The 20,841-nt window shown below is 48.0% G+C and overlaps 1 protein-coding gene and 1 long non-coding RNA gene across 2 annotated transcripts in view; both read right to left on the reverse strand.

The window, feature by feature from the left end:
• The window catches only part of AHNAK2 (AHNAK nucleoprotein 2), a 31,088-nt gene extending 29,337 nt beyond the window's left edge, over positions 1 to 1,751 (reverse strand). The window contains exon 1 of the mRNA XM_060261582.1: positions 1,693 to 1,751. Within this exon, the coding sequence (XP_060117565.1) occupies positions 1,693 to 1,707 (15 nt within the window). The 5' untranslated portion in view covers positions 1,708 to 1,751. The remainder of the gene's footprint in view (positions 1 to 1,692) is intronic.
• A 1,296-nt stretch (positions 1,752 to 3,047) lies between these two features.
• Positions 3,048 to 20,841, reverse strand: part of LOC132590239 (uncharacterized) — a 61,907-nt gene continuing 44,113 nt past the window's right edge. The window contains exons 2-3 of the long non-coding RNA XR_009556652.1: positions 6,345 to 6,412; positions 3,048 to 3,144 (exon numbers count right to left, since the gene is read on the reverse strand). This is a non-coding gene — a long non-coding RNA (uncharacterized LOC132590239). The remainder of the gene's footprint in view (positions 3,145 to 6,344; positions 6,413 to 20,841) is intronic.

Here is a 20,841-nt window from a genome sequence, read left to right on the forward strand (position 1 = left end):
TTAAGAGGGAACATTGTGCCACATCTTTTCTGGCATTCGCCAGTTATTTTAGCAAGTATGTGGGGCCAGGTGGGCACAGGACCTTATCCAAACGGTTGTAACCCTATACCTAGACAGGCCATTAAGTCCACCCATACTGCATAGTATGGGATGTGGGGGGGGGCAAGGTGTCACTGGCTTAGGATGCCAAAACCCTCTGGGCTGGCCCTGTATGACTGGCGTCGTTCATATATGCTCAGACGTAAAAGAAAACTGTCTGGAAATCCCAATCGCAGAGTTTTCCAATGCAAATAACCTGCTCCAGCTCAAAAGCTTTAAAGACAGCTTGACCTTCAATCAGGAAATCTTTCTTCAAGCCTTCTAAACAGGCTTGGGAAAGCCACCGATCATGGTGAAGATGAGTGAGTTTTTGGAAATCTCTTTGCACGCTGCAATAATAATTTAATGGAATGCATCCTGAGGTAGGTAGCAAAGAGAAAGCCAAGCTATGTACTGTACTGAGTCTTCCCCGTGGAAAATGGTGGAGATGGGTGGTGGCTCAGTGGTAGAGCATCAGCTTGGCATGCAGAAGGTCCCAGGTTCTATCCCCGGTGTCTCCCATTTTAAAAAGATCCAGTCATAGGTGATGTGAAAGATGTCAACCTAGGACCTAGAGAGTCGCTGTCAGTCTGAGCAGACAACATTGATGGGCCATAATTCAATATAAGGTAGCTTTGTGTGTTCGTGATCAGGCCTAAGCATGGATCCAACTGACCTGTAGGAAGATGACTTTCTCCTGGGGGGGATATGGGAGGAGCAGAATTTGGGGGGGCATTTGGGGCTACAGCAAGAAAGGAGAGACAAGATCTTTCTCTATGGGTGGAAATAATTCCTTCACCTCCGCTGGAACCAAGCCAGAGCCAAGTTCCGTAATTCCAAGGACCTGCTTTTGAAACTCAGCCTAGCCCCATCTTTCCGCCTCCCTCCTACATGAAGTCATTCTTTCTGTACAAATGGACAGCACCGATCATCCGGCGCAATGCTGTGTGTTGGAAAGGCAGGAATATTCTCCAGTTCGATTGTTATTTTTTTAAAAAACAATCTCTTTCCTGACGGGGAAAGGTGTGGCAGTCAACCCGAGTTTGCCATCGTCTCCGGGCTTCTGGCAGTGTGGGGAGGCTGTGGCCGCGGTCTCGGCCTTTCCCCGGCCCCTGTGCTGCCTCCCAAAGTTGTCTCCCGAAGCGAGGGAAGGGGGAGAGGAGAAATTTTGTCCCTTTCCTTGTGGTCCGCTGTCATTTCTCTCTCTCTTTTTTTAAGCGAGTTCTAGAGCTCGGCTGGCGCGTCCTGCTCTGGAGGCAGGGCCAAGCAAAACCGAAAGCTGAGGGGAACAGCCCTCAGCCCTAAATGTTTGCTTGCCCTGCCTATGGAGAGGAGGAGCTAATTCCCAGGAGTCAGGATTAACCCACTACTGGAGAACTAGCTGTAGGGATCCCCTCCGGATCAAAGGCCGGGGTCAAAAACCACCCCAATCACTCAAATGAATGTTCTTTGCGGCTGGCCCACAAACCCCATATTTACACGTACTTGGCTACATTCTGTTCCAGAGCCACTTATCAAGTGAGAAGGCGAGGCTAACCACAATTCACTTTAAAACGCTTCAAATATAATGCCCCTTCTGTGCTGAAGGGTGCAACCGACGTATCAGAAGCTCACCTGTGAATCACTCATTTTGATGGAAGAGGCCCTCCTTTGTCTGTTCTCTAGATCTTGCTGAAGCTGGAAAAACAAGCGTGATCTTTAGAGCTTAGCTAAGATGGATCTGCAAATCTCTTTGAGGCAGCTGTCAGTCTGTACTCTGATTTTTTTTCCGGGGAAGGTGGTGATGGTGGTGACAGTGCGTTTTACCAAAGGTATGCAAAAATAACTGGGCTGCAAGTTTCCACCCATTCTCCTCAGGACTTGGGAGAGCCCCTCACCAAAAGTACTCAGTACCGTATATATACACACATAACACACACACACAAAGCCCTGCACTCAATAAATGTTATTTGTCCTTGGGATATCACAAAGGCAGGTGGGGGCATGTGTTGTGAAGTTCTACACTTCTCAGGGACGCATGGGCCCAATTCAGTTCAGGACAACAATAGGCAAAAAAGGGGCTGAAGACTTCCACTCTGAGCCATTTTCTGGACTAGAAACAGACCCAGAGGAACACTATGCACACCGCTGTGAAAATATAACACGTAGCTCACTGGTACATATGCAGATCCAAACACTGCAAATGGTGCCCCCCAGGCTATCTCAGGTTGGGAAAACAGTGCAGGAGTAGAGTTCTAAGTCCCCTGCCCTCTGCATACGATACACCCAATCAGTGTTCCCTCTAAGCTGAGTTAGCATGAACTAGCTCACAGATTTTTAGCCTCCAGCTCACACATTTTTGTCTTAGCTCAGGAAGGATGACCCCAGAGCACACTAATTTATGCAGTAGCTCACAGCTTTAATGCCAACAGCTCACAAAGTAGAATTTTTGCTCACAAGACTCTGCAGCTTAGAGGGAACATTGCACCCAATCCAAATAGGCACATTAGAATAATAGAATCATAGAGTTGGAAGGGTCCTCCAGGGTCATCTAGTCTAACCCCCTGCACAATGTGGGAAACTCACAATAATAATAATAATTTTATTTATATCCCGCCCTCCCCACCGAAGCAGGCTCCCCCTAAGTTCATAGGATCTTCATTGCTGTCAGATGGCCATCTAGCCTGTGTTTAAAAACCTCCAAGGAAGGAGAGCCCACCACCTCCTGAGGAAGCCTGTTCCATTGAGGAATCACTCTGTCAGGAAGTTCTTCCTAATGTTGAGCTGGGAACTCTTTTGATTTAATTTCAACATTAATATCTTTGAATGTTTTGCTTTTATTCTTTTAATTTTATAAACCACCTCAGGTAAGATCCTGGAGAGACGGCATGAATATTTTCTAAATAAATACATTCAGGGGATCCAGAAAACTGAAGATCTGCCCTTACTGAAACCACATTATACAAAATATCCCGTAGCATCATCTCTTGCCTTTTTATTAAAATATTCGTCTTCTATGCAGTACTCGTATATTGGAGAGGACCCTTGTGGTCTCGGTCGTATGTTTTCTGTTGTCACTTCATCGACCTGGAGGAATGGGCACGGGAAAAGAGCAAAGCAAATAATTCCCATTAGCCTATAAGCAGACATGTTATTTTAGCAACTATCAGCTTTGCAGTGGGGAATAGCTAAACCAGGGGTGTCAAACGTGCAGTTCGGGGTCCGAATAAGGCCCCCCGAGGTCTCCTATCAGCCCCCCGAGCAACTGGCTGTCATCGGCTTCCTTCTCCCTCTCTCACTTCCTTTTGCATCTCAGCTTGCTTTGCAAGGCTTGCTCAATCACACAGGAGCTACTGAGCAAAGCCTCTATTTTCTCCATTGGTTGAGGCTCCTCCCCCTCCTGGTCTCCTGGGGAAGGAAGGAAAGAGCCAGAGATTCCTTTGCCCAGTTCCCTGGATCCCATGGGAGAAATTCAAAGAAACCATCTTTAAGATCAGAGTGCTAACATTTTAAGCATGTTTTTAAGTTTTTAAAAAATATATATTTGTGTTTGTGTTCTTTATAAAATGTATATCTCTGCTACCTAATCTTAGTCTTAATCATGGCCCAACCCGACATGGCTCGGCCCAACAAGATCTCATTTATGTCAGATCCGGCCCTCATAACAAATGAGCTCGACACCCCTGCTAAACTTTTATGGACCAGGGAGCTGAGGAGGGAAATTCACGTAAAAGGTGTCATTGCTTATCTTAGGAGAAAACCATAAAAACGAATCAAAAGGTGTCCAACACAGGGGTCCCCAATGCTGCCCGCCAACACCTTTCCTGGAGCCTGCCAAATATTTTTAGGATGTGGATGGGGCTTTCGCTGTGTCAGAATTCAAAAGGTGCCTGCAGGCTCAAAATTGTTGAAGATCCCTGGTCTAGAAGGACTCTTTGGTCTGACCCAGTAGGGCTCTTCTTACGTTCTTAGATTTTGTTGCCGTTCTTTGGACTGAAAGCCACATTTGCCGTTTTAAATGAGCCAAGCAGTACAGAGCACACTAGCGGTTTGCCTTCAACCTCTTTCTACACAAACTGGCCTGAGTCTGGAGTTCAGTAAGCAACAGTGGGCATACACAAATCCTCTGGACTTGGTTTCTGGTCACTCACATTGAATACCACAGTACTTCCAGGTGTACTTCCCTCGAACACAGGGGTGTCAAACATGCTGCCCAGGGGCCGAATCAGGATTTTTTTTTTTAAAAAAAGCATGCAATTCATCATCGTAACTATTTCCAGTGGACACCGGTTTCAAAACAAGGGAACGCTTTTTGGAACGAGACTGTAGGAGTTCTGCAGATCCAAACGCTTTAATATCATAAGTCTGGAAAAACACAGAGAGGCTTAGCTTTTAAAAAACATGAAATGTAAAACACAGAGAGGCTTAGTGCTTTTAAACACAAAGTGCATCTGCCTGAGCCTTTCTCATGCCATCATATGCACTAGGCCAGGGGTGTCAAACATGTGGCCCGGGGGCCAAATCGGGCCCCCAGAGGGCTCCTATCAGGCCCCCAAGCAACTGGCTCTTGTCTGCTTCCTTCTCCTTCTCCCTTGCTTCCTTCTGCATCTCAGCTTGCTTTGCAAGACTTGCTCAATTGCACAGGAGCTACAGAGTAAAACCTCGATCTTCTCCATTGGTTGAAGCTCCTCCCCCTCCTAGTCCCTGGGGAGGGAGGGAAAGAGCCAGAGCTTCCTTTGCCCAGTTCCCTGGATCCCACGGGAGAAATACAAAGAAAGCACCTTGAAGACCAACAAGTGCTAATGTTTTAAGCATGTTTTATTTTAATTTTAAAAAAAGAAAAGAATTGTTAGTCATGTTTGTCTGTGTCCTTTAAAATTTTTATATCTCTGCTACCTAACCTTAAATAGGGACACACGTAGCCTGGCCTGACACGGCCCGGCCCAACAAGTTCTCATTTATGTCAGATCCGGCCCCTCATAACAAATGGATTCGATGCCCCTGCAGTTTAACATACCCTTTCTACCGAAGAAAATCAGGAAACTCTGGTGGTTGAGAGAGCTGTCACACACATTCCAGAGCTCCCACGCTGATAAAGAAGCAGTGGATTGTGTGCGTATGTATATGTACCCATAGCGGCTTACACGGGCGGTTGCATTCTCTCTCAAGAGGACTGCTTCTCCTATTTCTAAACAAAGGGGCATTCTTGCAGGCCACATCATCTGTATCCATGAACACAAAGAAATCTGAAATTACGCATGGATGGAGCACAGGTGCCATTCGTCCAGTCGAGTGGCAACGCAAATCTAGATGGGAGATGACATAATCGTGAATTTGACGCCCCTGCCCCTCTGCTTGCCCTTGTATCAAATCAAAGAGAGAGAGAGAGAGAGAGAAATGATGATTTTGTTGGAGTGTAGGACTGTTTTTCTCTCTCTGGAGATACCATATGAGAAGCAGATACAGTGCCCACAGAGCTGACCCTCCACAGTCTGGCACCCTTGGCAAGGCTAAGTTCTGGTGCCCCCTTCCACTGATAATGTCGGTGGCCTGGCATCAGGGGGTGTGGCCTAATATGTAAATGAATCCCTGCTGGGCTTTTTCTACCAAAAAAGCCCTGTGTGAAACGATGGTGATGTCAGGAGGCGTGGCCTAATGTGCATATGAGTTCGTGCTGGGCTTTTTCTACCAAAAAAAAAGCTCTGATGCCCCCAAGTCACATGGGGGGCACCCAATCTGCCCCTCCCAGAAGGCCGGCAACCTGGACAATTGCCCAGTTTGCCTAGTAGCAGGGCTGGCTGGGCTCCTCTGCTTCCTAGCAAATATTGTCATGTTCTAAATCTCCAGCGCACTCTGAAAGGAAACCAAGCTCCCTGGGATATCCCACTGCATAAGGAAGTAAGGAACATGTAAACAAAATGTAGATAAATGGCTCAGGTTCTGTTATGGTACAGGGGGGGAAGCAACAGAATTATGTTTGAGTCCAGTGGCACCTTTAAGACCCACAAAGTTTAATTCCGGGTATAAGCTTTGGTGCGCATGCACACGATATCTGAAGAAGTTTGCAAGCCCCCGAAGGCTTATGCCCAGAATTAAACTTTGTGGGTCTTAAAGGTGCCACTGGACTCAAAACTTTGTTCTGTTGCTTCAGACCAACACGGCTACCCATCTGAATCTATTCTCAGGGGGAAGAAAGCTCTAGTTTGAGTTTTGATTCAAGCTATTGTCCAAGACCCCGAAAGCACACTCCGAATTTTAAAATATTGAAGGAAACACATGATACTCACAGAATCATCTTCTGCATCAGCCTCACCATCGGCCTCAGTGTCTTCCGGTCTCAGTTGTCTGCCAGAAGCTGAAAATGACCATACAAGATGTCAATCAATTGTGCAGTTTTTTTTTTTTTTAAAGAAAAACGTAATTGTAAACCTCACAATTGGTCTGTATTTCAAATGTGCACCAAATCTGGAAACTAAAGATTCTGGTCCATCTGTGCTCATGGGCAGAAGGATACATCCAGGGGTGGAATTCTAGCAAGAGCTCCTTTGCATATTAGGCCACACACACCCCTGATGTAGCCAATCCTTACAAGGCTCTTTTTTGTTAGCTCTTGGAGGATTGGCTACATCGAGGGGGTGTGGCCTAATATGCAAAGGAGCTCCTACGAGAATTCCACCCTTGGATGCATCCACTATCTAGTTCATAAGAGCTCAAAGAAACAGCATTCTGATTAAAGGAAATATCTCTTTACTCAGTGAGTAGTTAAATGGTGGCATTCAGCATTAGGGAGGTAGTGATAGCCACGAGTGTAGATGGCTTTAAATGGGGGATAGGGAGATTCATGGAGAATAAGCCCATTAATAGTTACTAGCCATGGTGACTAAAGGGAACCTCCATAGAGAAAGCCAGCAAACTGCTCACTACCAGTGTTGGGGGTGGGGGACGTAGTTGCTCCATCCCTGTCAAATGGTCACCCTCTGCCTTTCCTCTGGGTCACTGCATGGAAGACGTAGTGGGGCGGAGTAGACAGTGAAGGGGAGCGCAAACACTGCAGTGCTCAACTCCTGTTTTCCTTGGCTGCCCGGTGGTGATGGGGAGGAGGGCAGTGGAGAGAGAAATCACCATCAGAAGCCAAAATGCTCCAAATTCTTGGGAGTTTTTTGCAATTTCCTGTCTAATCTTTGTTTTAAATTTTTTTTTTTGGAAAACCCAAGATTTCCCTCAAATTTGAAGAAAGCTCTCTCTTTGTGCCTGGCCCTAATCTATGGATTTAACAATTTGAATCAGTCAGTTCTAAGGGAAATCAACCCAGACTGTTCCCTGGAAAGTCAGATGCTGACGCTGAAGCTCAAATACTTTGGCCACCAAATGAGAAGGGAGCACTCACTGGAGAAGACCCTGATGCTGGGAAAGACAGAAGGCAAAAGAAGAAGGGGGCAGCAAAAGATGAGATGGCTGGACAGTATTACTGATGTAACAAACACGAATTTGAGCAGACTTCGGAGGATGGTGGAAGACAGGAGGGCCTGGTGTGACTTGGTCCATGGGGTTGCAATGAGTCGGCATCGACTGTGCAATGGAACAACAACAACAACAAATCTGGGACCATCACGTATGCTCTGAAACCCCCCTAGCCCTGAAGCACTGATTCAGCTACATTTTTCGTTTATGGTGATTGTCTCAAGAACCAAGGATTGTGGGAGTGGCCAGAATTCGTGTGTGCGCACGCCAAGCATCTTCAAGTTGTAGCTGATGTATGGTGACCCCAGCAAGGGACTTTCAAGGCAAGTGAGAAGCAGAGGTAGTTTGCCATTGCCTTTCGTTTTCCTTGGTGGTCTCCCATCCAAGTACTAACCGGGGATTGCCCTGCTTAGCTTCCGAGATCTGACACCACCTTCCCTCCATGCCAGCATTTGTACATTACGCTAAACTGGAATGTCATCAAACTGGGGTTTATAATGTAGCGCAATATTGTATCTGTATGCAATTCTTGGACGCCAGGGCAATGAACCTGGTTTTGGTGCTTTTCTGGAACTGCAGTTTTGTTTGGGGGTTTTTTCTACAAAGAAAAGGGCTCATTTTGTAGCAGGAGCTCCTTTGCCTATTAGGCCACACACTCCTGATGTAGCCCACCTTCCGAGAGCTTACAGGGCTCTTATGATGGGGCCTACGGTAACTCTTGGGGGACTGGCTACATCAGGGGTGTGTGGCCTAATAGGCAAAGGGGCTCCTGCTACAAAATGAGCCCTCCAAAGACCCCTTGACCCGTTCATAGACCAAAATAGACAGCTAGGGGGCGCTGCATTTATCTTGATGGGTCATCAGGAGGCCTCACAAGGCCTGCGTGCTCAGGGGCTTTTTGCCTTGAATTGCAATAGTCCCAAAGATGAGTCAGCTCTGCTCTCCCATCATCTCCGGCTTACCGACTCCACTGCGGAACTAGAACTTCACAGTCTCAATATCTGGCATGCAGCCTTAACTCACAAGGGACTCAAAAGCCCACAAGCCTCTGAGAATAAGCAACAGCCTAGTTCGAGCAAACCTTGCCTCTTTCGCTAAATAAAGCATCTGGGCAAAGACACTCTTTACATAAATACTTAACAAGTGAAGCTTTGTCTCGAAAGATTTCTTTTTAATAAACATCATGCAATTCATCGTCGTAACTATTTCCAGTGGACACCGGTTTCAAAACAAGGGAACGCTTTTTTGGAACGAGACTGTAGGAGTTCTGCAGATCCAAACGCTTTAATATCACAAGACTGGAAAAACAGAGAGAGGCTTAGCTTTTTAAAAACATGAAATGTAAAACACAGAGAGGCTTAGTGCTTTTAAACACAAAGTGCATCTGCCTGAGCCTTTCTCATGCCATCGTATGCACTAGGCCAGGGGTGTCAAACATGTGGCCCGGGGCTGAATCAGGCCTCCAGAGGGCTCCTATCAGGCCCCTGAGCAACTGGCTCTTGTCTGCTTCCTTCTCCCTCTCTCTTGCTTCCTTCTGCATCACAGCTTGCTTTGCAAGGCTTGCTCAATTGCACAGGAGCTACAGAGCAAAGCCTCTATTTTCTCCATTGGCTGAGGCTCCTCTCGCTCCTGGTCCCCTGGTCCCCTGGCCCTCCTCTCGCTTCCTAGTTCCCTGGATCCCATGGGAGAAATACAAAGAATGCACCTTTAAGACCAACAGGTGCTAATGTTTTAAGCATGTCTTAAGGTTGCTTTAAAAAAAAAATATTTAGTCGTGTTTGTCTGTGTCCTTTATATCTCTGCTACCTAATCTTAAATAGCAACACACGTGGCCTGGCCCAACACGGTCCGGCCTGACAAGGTTTCATTTATGTCAGATCTGGCCCTCATAACAAATGAGTTCAACAGCCTGCACTAGGCTGTTTTCAGAACTAGCTCATTTCCACTAGGTAGCTGAATCTATTTAAAGTACAGAGTGCAAGATGGTATGGTATGTAGGGTTGCCAATCCCCAGGTGGGAGCAGGAGATCCCCTGGTTTGGAGGCCTTCCCCCCACTTCAGGGTCATCAGAAAGTGGGGAAGGAGAGGGAAATGTCTGCTGGGCACGCCATTATTCCTTATGGAGGCTGATTCCCATAGGGCAGTGGTCCCCAACCTTTTTGGCACCAGGGACCGGTTTTGTAGAAGACAATTTTTCCACAGACCAGCAGGAGTGGGTGGGTTTGGGATGATACAATTGTGTGCTTTATTTTGGTGTGGTGGCAAAGTGTGCAGACTCTTATCTAGGAGAACTGGGTTTGATTCCCCAGTCCTCCACTTGCAGCTGCTGGAATGGTCTTGGATCAGCCATAGCTCTTGCAGAGCTGTTCTCGAAAGGACAGCTGCTGTGAGAGCCCTCTCAGCCCCACCCACCTCACAGGGTGTCTGTTGTGGGGGAGGAAGGTAAAGGAGATTGTAAGCCAGATTTGGAGTGGAGGGCAGGATATAAATCTAATATATTACTACTACTACTACTACTACTACATTGTTATATATAATGAAATAATTATACAACTCACGGCCCGGTTGCTAACAGGCCATGGACCAGTACCAGTCCACGGCCCGGGGGTTGGGGACCCCTGCCATAGGGTATAATGGAAAATTGATCTGTTGGTGGATTGTCTATATTTTTCCTCATGAAGTGTTCCACATTTTATATCATAATATGCTTCCCGTGTATAACTCTGCCATACGGTAAATGAATAAATAACTGCTTTAACGCAAAATTACAAAATGTACAACCACAAAAGCTGCCTATCTCTGGGTCTGCTTTTTTGGTTCCTTTCCCATGCTTTGAGACCTTCTCTCTTGGAAGTGGAAGCAGGGTTACCACAGGGAGTGGTTTCATTCCCCACTCCTCCTAAATAGGAAGCCTGCTGGGTGACCTTAGGCCAGTCACAGTTCTCCCCGAACTCTCTCAGCCCTACCTGCCTATCAAGGTGCTTGCTGTGGGGAGAGGAAAGGAAGGCAACTTGTAAGCTGCTTTGATAATCTTCAGGGTAGAGAAAAGTGGAGTATAAAAACAACTGTTCTCCTCTGTTTGTTTGTATGTGGGCATGGTTACATGTAAAATCCTGCATAGATCTAGACCTACCCTCTATATTTAAGCAGCGGTGTAAATTCTGAACCTTCGGTACTTGAGGATTTCATAGCTGAACTTGCTAAACTAAGCATATTGCTCCATTACCAGTTACCTACCAGAATGTGGTTTTACTGGTCTGACCACTAAAATAACAAAGCATTGGCTTCCTGAAGGACATCTATGTTATGTGTTCGTTTAAGGCCCTTGGGAGACACTGGGGTCAAAAAGAGGTGGCAGGGCTTAAAGGAACATGAAGGGGCGACAGTCTGCTCCCTCCTCCGTATGACAGTCCCTTCCTGGACATCCTTCTCCCAGGATGCCCTGGGACGCCCTGAGAGGAGCCAGCAGACTTTGACTCGAAATGTTTTGGAATGGAGTGTGAATATATGATTTGCACAACCCCAGTCTGAATAACTGACAAAGCTAAGAGTGAAACGGCCAGTTCTAGCCTGCGGCCCCCGTGATTAGCTTAGAAATTTGGGGTTCATTCTTGGTCTCCACCAGGGGTGGCCAAACTTGCTTAGTGTAAGAGCCACACAGAATAAACAGCAGATGTTCGAGAGCCACCAGATGTAAACGTCATGTGTTTGAGAGCAGGCAGGTAGGCAGGCAGGAAGGGAGGGAGGGAGGGAAGGAGGGAGAGGTGAAAAGAAAGCAACTTTAACTTTAAATGCATTCTCCAAGCCGCTGGCTGGCTTGGCGACATAATTCAAAGAGAGAAATGCCTTCTCCAAGTTGGCCAATGGGGCGGTGGGGGCTTCGAGAGCCGCACAGAATGTGTGAAAGAGCCACATGTGGCTCCCGAGCCACAGTTTGGCTGCTCCTGGTCTCCACTGACAACCTCTAAAGAAGAGCACTGGTCTTGCTTTCAAATCACTGGAATGACTGCAGTGGAGTTTAATATGTTTTGAACTGCTGTTTGGTCATCTCCCGGTCTCAGCCGGAGCTTGTCGGGTCAAAGTGAAGAAAGAAAGAAAAAACACATATGAAGTTGTTTATATTGTTTATTTTGTACACTTGGAACTGTTGTATTTCAGTTTTCTGAATATTATATTTAGAATTTTGTAAAACTATCGTTTGCCAGTAATTCACAACCGTGAGCCTCTGGGTTCCTAGGTTTGTGTCTGTTTCATGGCTTTCTCTTGCTGTTTTTAATCCGCAGTTGGCGGCAGGGTATCCCCAGGTTTGGAGGACCTCACCCTGCTTCAGGGTTATTAGAAAGCCGGGGGGGGAGGGGCGGTGGGTGGGATGGGAAATGTCTGCTGGACACTAAATTATACCTTATAGAGACCAGTTCCCATAAGGTATAATGGAGAATTGATCTGTGGGTATCCGGGGCTCTGAAGGGACTGTTTATTTGAGATAGAGGCACCAAATTTCCAGCATAGCATTTGGTGCCTCTCCTCAAAGTATCCCCCAAATTTCAGAAAGATTGGACCAACGGGTCCAATGGTATGCCCCCCCCCCAAAGGTAGCCTTATACTAAATTCTTTCCAAATGGAGGGAAGGCATTTTAAGGGAGCTCAGTCCCTTTAAATGTGATGGCCAGAACTCCCTTTGGAGTTCAATCAGGCTTGTCACACCCTTGCTCCTGGCCCCACTCCCAAAGTCCCCAGATATTTCTTGAATTGGACCAGACAGCTCTCCCCCCTCCCCACTTAGTTCCTTTTCTACACAAGCCAAGATTCCTTTTTCCGTTTCTTGCCCACTACCGCTTCTCATCTCCTCCTTCTCCTTAGGAGGGGGCTTTCCCCATGGAGGTCACTCATCCATCACTGGCTAAACCAAAGAGACCCCCAATATGGTCAGAAACCCAGCTTCTTCTCTCCAGAGTTTGGAAGTGTCAGCAATGCAGCCAAGTTTATTGGCCAAATTTGTAATGAGCTGAATTTAACCTCCCCGTTTTTTGTTTTTTTTAAATCCCATAAAAGGCATGAGAGGTTGCAAAAACCTGACACTCGTGCATTAATAAGAACCAGGCATTTAACAGGGCGGCTTGAAGGCAAGGTATTTATTGGCCATGGGACTGCAGGAGGCCTGCTTTCTACAATCGGTGTTCGGGGAGAGAGGCTGTGGCTGGAGGGCAGAGCATCTCCTTTGCCTGTAGAAAGGCTCCAGTTCAATTTTCAACATCTTCTGCCAAAAGGAGGGACTGTACCCAAGACCCTGGAGTAACGGTAAAAGTAGTCTCCTGTGCAAGCACCAGTCGTTTCCGACTCTGGGGTGACGTTGCTTTCACAATGTTTTCACGGCAGACTTTTTACGGGGTGGTTTGCCATTGCCTTCCCCAGTCATCTACACTTCCCCCACCCCCACCCCCAGCAAGCTGGATACTCATTTCACCGACCTCGGAAGGATGGAAGGCTGAGTCAACCTCGAGTTGGCTACCTGAACCCAGCTTCCGCTGGGATTGAACTCAGAGAGCAGAGAGAGTTTGGACTGCAGTACTGCAGCTTCACCACTGTGTGCCACGGGGCTGCTTTGCATGTAGAAAACTCAAGTACAATTTTCAGCATCTTCCACCAAAAGGAAGGGCTGCACCTGAGACCCTGGAGAGCTGCTCCCAACCAGGGCCGAACAAGAAAACATCTGCCATCCAAGGGTCTGATCCATGGACAACACCCAAGGTTACCAGCTCATGGGTGGGAAATACTTGGAGATTTGGGGGGTGGAGCATGGAGAGGGTGGGGTTTGGGGATGTGATGGACCTCCATGGGGCATAAAGCCATATGGTCTACCAGGGCTTTTTTTGTAGCAGGAACTCCTCTGCATATTAGGCCACACCCCTCCGATGTAGCCAGTCCTCTAAGTGCTTACAGGGCTCTTCGTACAGGGCCTATTGTAAGCTCCAGGAGGATTGGCTACATCAAGGGTGTGTGGCCTAATACGCAAAGGAGGTCCTGCTAGAATTCCTTACAGGGCTCTAATTACAGGGCCTACTGGAAGCTCCAGGAGGATTGGCTACATCAGGGGGGCGTGGCCTAATATGCAGAGGAGGTCCTGCTAGAATTCCTTACAGGGCTCTAAGTACAGGGCCTACTGGAAGCTCCAGGAGGATTGGCTACATCAGGGGTGTGTGGCCTAATATGCAAAGGAGGTCCTGTTAGAATTCCTTACAGGTCTCTAAGTACAGGGCCTACTGTAAGCTCCAGGAGGATTGGCTACATCAGGGGGCGTGGCCTAATATGCAAAGGAGGTCCTGCTAGAATTCCTTACAGGGCTCTAAGTACAGGGCCTACTGTAAGCTCCAGGAGGATTGGCTACATCAGGAGGCATGGCCTAATATGCAAAGGAGGTCCTGCTAGAATTCCTTACAGGTCTCTAAGTACAGGGCCTACTGTAAGCTCCAGGAGGATTGGCTACATCAGGGATGTGTGGCCTAATACGCAAAGGAGGTCCTGCTAGAATTCCTTACAGGGCTCTAATTACAGGGCCTACTGGAAGCTCCAGGAGGATTGGCTACATCAGGGGGGCATGGCCTAATATGCAGAGGAGGTCCTGCTAGAATTCCTTACAGGGCTCTAAGTACAGGGCCTACTGGAAGCTCCAGGAGGATTGGCTACATCAGGGGTGTGTGGCCTAATATGCAAAGGAGTTCCTGCTACAAAAAAAGCCCTGGGGTCCACCCTCCAAAAGCAGCCATTTTATTCAATTTATATCCTGCCCTCCCTGCCAAAGCAGGCTTAGGACGGCCACCCTGGCTGTACTTTTTAATGTAGGCAAACGGAGCAGAGGTTGTTAGTGCATGGCTATTAGTCACTAGGTCTAGATGGAACACGCTGTCTGGGGCATTGATGCTCTGTGTTCTTGGTGTTTAGGGGGGACACAGTGGGAGGATTTCTGGCCCTGCTGGTGGACCTTCTGACGGCACCTGGGTTTTGGCCACTTGTGTGACAGAGCGTTGGACTGGATGGGCCACTAGCCTGATCCAACATGGCTTCTCTTATGTTCAGGGGTCGTTTTGAAGAAAAATACGTGGTGTGACTCATTGGCATAACTCATTAGCATATGCCACCCCCCCAGCCGAAAGCAACCCAATGCAAGAAAGGAGAGCTCTGGGCGAGCGAGGCCTGCTTGGGCTGGGTAGAGATCCAGCCAGTCCAAGTAGGCCTCACTCTCCTGGGGCTCTCCTAGGCTGCCCCCCCTGCAGTCAAAAGGCCAGCAAGCCACCCACCACCCAAAATCACATAAGAAGTGGAGAAGGGGTGGTGCAGGCTTCTCCAGGGCTTAATGAGGGCTGCTGGGGGTGTGGCAAAGCCCCTGGTGGCTGGCTGGCTGCCTGCTCTCCTAATCCAGGGATTGTCATGCAGCTGCACCTCCTATTCAATGGACAAGGTGGGGAGGAGGAGGAGGGGGAACCCTTAGAAAGGGTTCAGAAGTTGTGCTCCTATGAGCTGCTGCTGATTCTGAGGCTGCTTATGTTCTTCAATTATGAAAATAGGCAGCTGAGGCTTTTCAGTACAGGGATAACAGCTCATCAAGCCTCCAGTTAAAGGGGCAGAGTATTCCTCCCCCCCAGACAGTTGGAAGCCCTGTGAATACATAAAGCTACCTTATTCTGTGTTGGCTATTGGTCTATCAATATCAGTGTTGCCTGTTCTGAGAGACTGCAGCTCTCTAGGACAAATGCTGGGGCCGGTCTTTGGCCAGGGCCTCCTGTTGCTGCCCTCTTCTATTGCTCACACACCCTTCTCTTGTCCTCTTGCTTGCAAGTGCTCTGGGCTGCCTGGCACTGCCAGGGCAGAGTGGGCAGGTTACTTAAGTGGTGCTCTGCGCAGCCACAGCAGTGGTCCTCCCAGCTACACAGACACACACTCCGGTAGGGTTGCCAAGTCTGACGCAAGAAATATCTGGGGTCTTTGGGGGTGGAGTGAGGAGCAAGGTTGGAACAAGCATAATAGAACTCCAAAGGGAGTTCCAGCCATTGCATTTAAAGGGACCGCACACCTTTTAAATGCCTTCCTTCTATTGGAAATGATGAAGGAAAGGGGCACCACCTTTTGGGGCTCATAGAATTGGGACCCCCCCCCCCCAGTTCAATCTTTTTGAAACTTTAGTGGGGGGTATTTTGAGCAGAGTCACTAGATGTTGTGCTGAAAATTTGGTGCCTCTACCTCAAAACACAGTCCCCCTCCCAGAGCCCCAGATACCCACAGATCAATTCACCATTATACCCTAAGGGAATTGGTCTTCATAGGGAATAATGGAGTGCCCAGCAGATATTCCCCCTCCCCCGCTTTCTGATGATCCTGAAGTAGGGGGAGGAACTCCAAACCGGGGGATCCCCTGCCCCCACCTACACTCCAGTGCCATTGAGGAAAGGATCCTGTAGGTTGTTGTGAGCATGGAAGGTGTCAAGAGGCCAGTGAGGATAGATGGGGGGCAAGAAGGGAGGAGTGAGTGGGGGTCCAGGCAGTGGACAAAGGAGGGCAGGGGGTGTCCCATGAGCCCTGCCTGCCCCGGGCTTCACAGAACCTAGAACTGGCCCTACGAGGAGTTCATTCACATCATCTCCCACCTGATTCTTTCACCTGAAGACGCTGGGGATTGAATGAGGGTTGCCTGGTCCCTGTGTCTCAATGGAGGAGAGTGGGAGGGAGCGTTCTGGGAGGGGGGCAGGGCTCTGTCCCAAACAACGATGTCCTCACACAACATCCCCAACTCAATGATGTTTACACAGAGTGATGTCATCACATTGGGGACGTAACGCAGCAACATGCTGGCTTGAGGGCAAAACTCGACGGTGAAACGGCCTTCAAACCATAGAGTTTTGCCCTCAAACCAGAGTGCCACCAGGCGACGTCCCTGGCGTTATGATGTCACTTCTGCAAGATGTCATCGCAGTGGGGATGTCACTGTTTGGGGCAGGGCTTTTTTTGTAGCAGGAGCTCCTTTGCATATTAGGCCACACACCCCTGATCTGTAGCCAATCCTCCAAGAGCTTACAGGGCTCTTCTTACGAGGCTTACTGGAAGCTCTTGGAGGATTGCCTACACCAGGGGTGTTTGGCCTAATATGCAAAGGAGTTCCTGCTACAAAAAAAGCGCCCAAAGGCAGAAGCCCCCAAAATCAGGAGATCCCTCCCCCACCTGGGGAACGGGAACCCTAGATGGAACCCGGCTCCACCACTCCATCACCCCCCAGCACAGCCTCCTATCTGGAATCCCGCCCCCCAGTTGCTTTGCACAGCAATCAGATCCTGAATGACAGAAGGCCATGGCCTTTGGTTCCGCAGATTCTCTAAGCATGTGATTCAATGTTCCAAACCACTTTATTTACCCCAAACAATGAACAAGCATTTGTGTTGTTCAGAAAGAACTAATTAGCTCTAAGTGAACAACAAGAACATTTAGGATCATAAGACAGATCTAATAACGGAGGGGAAAGGAAGCTATTGCTTGTCCCAAGCTCCTATGTCAGCTGCTAAAAAGATTTTTGGGAAGTGAAACCTGGCTTGCTGGTGCTGTTTAGTCTTTGCACATGTCAAAACATCTTAATTAAGTTGGATGCTCACTTGCTGTTCACCTATGTAGAGGCATTTGCCTCTACACAGACTATGCCAGTTAAACTACATAGACTACATACACTACGCCAGTTTGGTGTAGTGGTTAAGTGTGCGGACTCTTATCTGGGGAAACTGGGTTCGATTCCCAACTTCTCTATTTGCAGCTGCTGGAATGGCCTTGGGTCAGCCGTAGCTCTCATAGGAGTTGCCCTTGAAAGGGCAGCTTCTGGGAGAGCTCTCTCAGCCCCACCCACCACACAGTGTGTCTGTTGTGGGGGAAGGAGATAAAGGAGATTGTAAGCTGCTCTGAGACTCTGATTCAGAGAGAAGGGCAGGGTATAAATCTGTGGTCTTCTATATGTGAACCAGGAACTCCTTTGCATATTAGACCACATACCCCTGATGTAGCCAGTCCTCCTGGAGCTTACAGTAGGGGCGTGTGGCCTAATATGCAAAGGAGGTCCTGCTACCAAAAAAAAAGCCCTGATGTGAACTATTAATTTACATTGCTATGTATCTGAGGAAGTGTGTATAAATGGGCAGTCTTCGCAGTGGAGGACGGTAAGCAGTGGGGTGCCGCGGGGCTCGGTACTGGGTCCCATGCTCTTTAACTTGTTCAAAAATGATTTAGAGTTGGGAGTGAGCAGTGAAGTGGCCAAGTTTGCAGATGACACTAAATTGTTCAGGGTGGTGAGAACCAGAGAGGATTGTGAGGAACTCCAAAGGGATCTGTTGAGGCTGGGTGAGTGGGCGTCAACGTGGCAGATGCGGTTCAATGTGGCCAAGTGCAAAGTAATGCACATTGGGGCCAAGAATCCCAGCTACAAATACAAGTTGATGGGGTGTGAACTGGCAGAGACTGACCAAGAGAGAGATCTTGGGGTCGTGGTAGATAACTCACTGAAAATGTCAAGACAGTGTGCATCTGCAATAAAAAAGGCCAACGCCATGCTGGGAATTATTAGAAAGGGGATTGAAAACAAATCAGCCAGTATCATAATGCCCCTGTATAAATCGATGGTGCGGTCTCATTTGGAGTACTGTGTGCAGTTCTGGTCGCCGCACCTCAAAAAGGATATTATAGCATTGGAGAAAGTCCAGAGAAGGGCAACTAGAATGATTAAAGGGCTGGAGCACTTTCCCTATGAAGAAAGGTTGAAACGCTTGGGACTCTTTAGCTTGGAGAAACGTCGACTGCGGGGTGACATGATAGAGGTTTACAAGATAATGCATGGGGTGGAGAAAGTAGAGAAAGAAGTACTTTTCTCCCTTTCTCACAATACAAGAACTCGTGGGCATTCGATGAAATTGCTGAGCAGAAAGTTTAAAACGGATAAGAGGAAGTACTTCTTCACCCAAAGGGTGATTAACATGTGGAATTCACTGCCACAGGAGGTGGTGGCGGCCACAAGTATAGCCTCCTTCAAGAGGGGTTTAGATAAAAATATGGAGCACAGGTCCATCAGTGGCTATTAGCCACAGTGTATGTGTGTATATAAATTTTTTTGCCACTGTGTGACACAGAGTGTTGGACTTGATGGGCCGTTGGCCTGATCCAACATGGCTTCTCTTATGTTCTTATGTTCTTATGTGTCTGAACACAAAAGCTTGAATAATTTTTTTTTTTTAGTTTCGTGTGCATGTGTGCGCATGCACATGCATGCCTGGAAGTCATGGTGACTTCTGATGACCCTTACTGGGGCATGGAGGATGTTCACAGAAGTGGCTTGATACATCCCGCCTCAACCTCCCAGTCCTGGTATTCCAAGGTGGTCTCCCATCCAAGTACTTGCCAGGGCTGGCTCCGCTTAGCTTCTGAGATCTGACAAATACCTCCCCCCCATGCACATCCAGTGACATGGCAAGAAACCCCCTGGCCAAACTACCCTGGAGAAAAATTGCTTTCTGACCCCAAAGTGACGATTAGCATTTCCCTGAATGCGTAAGAAGGGGCGATGAGAACTAAGCATGGATGCAACCCTTCCTGCCCTCCTTCCCGTGATCTGTCTAAGTTCACAGAATCAGCTTTGCTGCCAGATGGCCATCTAGCCTCTGTTATAAAACCTCCAAGGAAGGAGAGCCCACCACCTCCCGAGGAAGCCTGTTCCACTGAGGAACCGCTCTAACGGTCAGGAAGGTCTTCCTAATGTTTAGCTGAAAACTCTTTTGACTTAATTTCAACCTACTGGGTTCTGGTCCAACCTTCTGGGGCCACAGAAAACGACACCATCCTCTATGTGACAGCCCTTCAAGAACCTGAAGATGGTGATGGTATCACCTCTCAGTTGTCTCCTCTCCAGGCTAAACATACCCACCTCCTTCAACCTTTCCTCATAGGACTTGGTCTCCAATATATATATATAACCTCTGCCTCAGATGCCATGTTCCCTCTGACTGCACTTCCCTGTGCATCCTCTAACTATCAGGACATAAGAACATAAGAGAAGCCATGTTAAATCAGGCCAATGGCCCATCCAGTCCAACATTCTGTGTCACACAGCGACCAAATACACACACACACACACACACACTGTGGCTAATAGCCACTGATGGACCTCTGCTCCATATTTTTATCTAAACCCCTCTTGAAGGTGGCTATGCTTGTGGCCGCCACCACCTCCTGTGGCAGTGAATTCCACATGTTAATCACCCTTTGGGTGAAGAAATACTTCCTTTTATCCGTCTTAACCTGTCTGCTCAGCAATTTCATCGAATGCCCACGAGTTCTTGTATTGTGAGAAAGGGAGAAAAGTACTTCTTTCTCTACTTTCTCCATCCCATGCATTATCTTGTAAACCTCTATCATGTCACCCCGCAGTCGACGTTTCTCCAAGCTAAAGAGCCCTAAGCCCTAAGGAAGTTCTTCCTAATGTTTAGCTGAAAACTCTTTTGATTTGATTTCAACCCGTTGGTTCTGGTCCAATTTTCTGGGGCAACAGAAAACAACTCCGCACCATCCTCTGTATGCCTAACTTATTTAGGTCAGGGCCCTTAAACACACTTTTGTTGGTCATAAAGGTGCCGAAACGTATTCTGCTGCTTCAGACCAACATGGTTGCCCGCCTGGATCGACGTACATCCGAAGTTTGCAAAGCCCAGGGCCACTGCTTTCCCTTCCACTGGGGGAAGACAGCTTGGCTGGCCTCAGGCGGCCGGCAGCTCAGAAAATGAAATGTCCTGTTCCTTTCATAGAGGTTATTTACCAGGTGAAGTTATTTACCTCCATGCCATTTCCTAACAGTAAGCTTCTATTAAAAGGCCAGGACACAGTTCCTCTAGGCTTGGGCTGGCAACCTCAGATCTGGGCACAGAACAGGGGTGGCGTTGCCAGCCCTGGGTTGGAAAATACCTGGAGAGTTTGGAGATGGAACCTAAACAATTGAGCAGCTACAACGTGAAATAAAACACAACTTTTTATTCCACAGTGCACAGAAACTTAAGACTGAAAACAACACGCTCCAAACGTAGTGTACAGCGACAAGCGTAAGTGGCACATATGATAACTACTGGCAGGGTTTTTCTTTTGAGCCGGAATGCACAGGAACGCAGTTCCGGGTGGCTTTGCGTCAGGGGGTGTGGCCTAATATGCAAATGAGCTGCTGCTGGGCTTCTTCTACCAAAAAGAAGCCCTGTTTGAAACAATGGTGACACCAGGGGTGTGGCCTAATATGCAAATGAGTCCCTGCTGGGCTGTTTC

The sequence above is a fragment of the Heteronotia binoei genome, chromosome 21 (assembly GCF_032191835.1).
Source record: "Heteronotia binoei isolate CCM8104 ecotype False Entrance Well chromosome 21, APGP_CSIRO_Hbin_v1, whole genome shotgun sequence".
NCBI classification, from domain to species: Eukaryota; Metazoa; Chordata; class Lepidosauria; order Squamata; family Gekkonidae; genus Heteronotia; species Heteronotia binoei.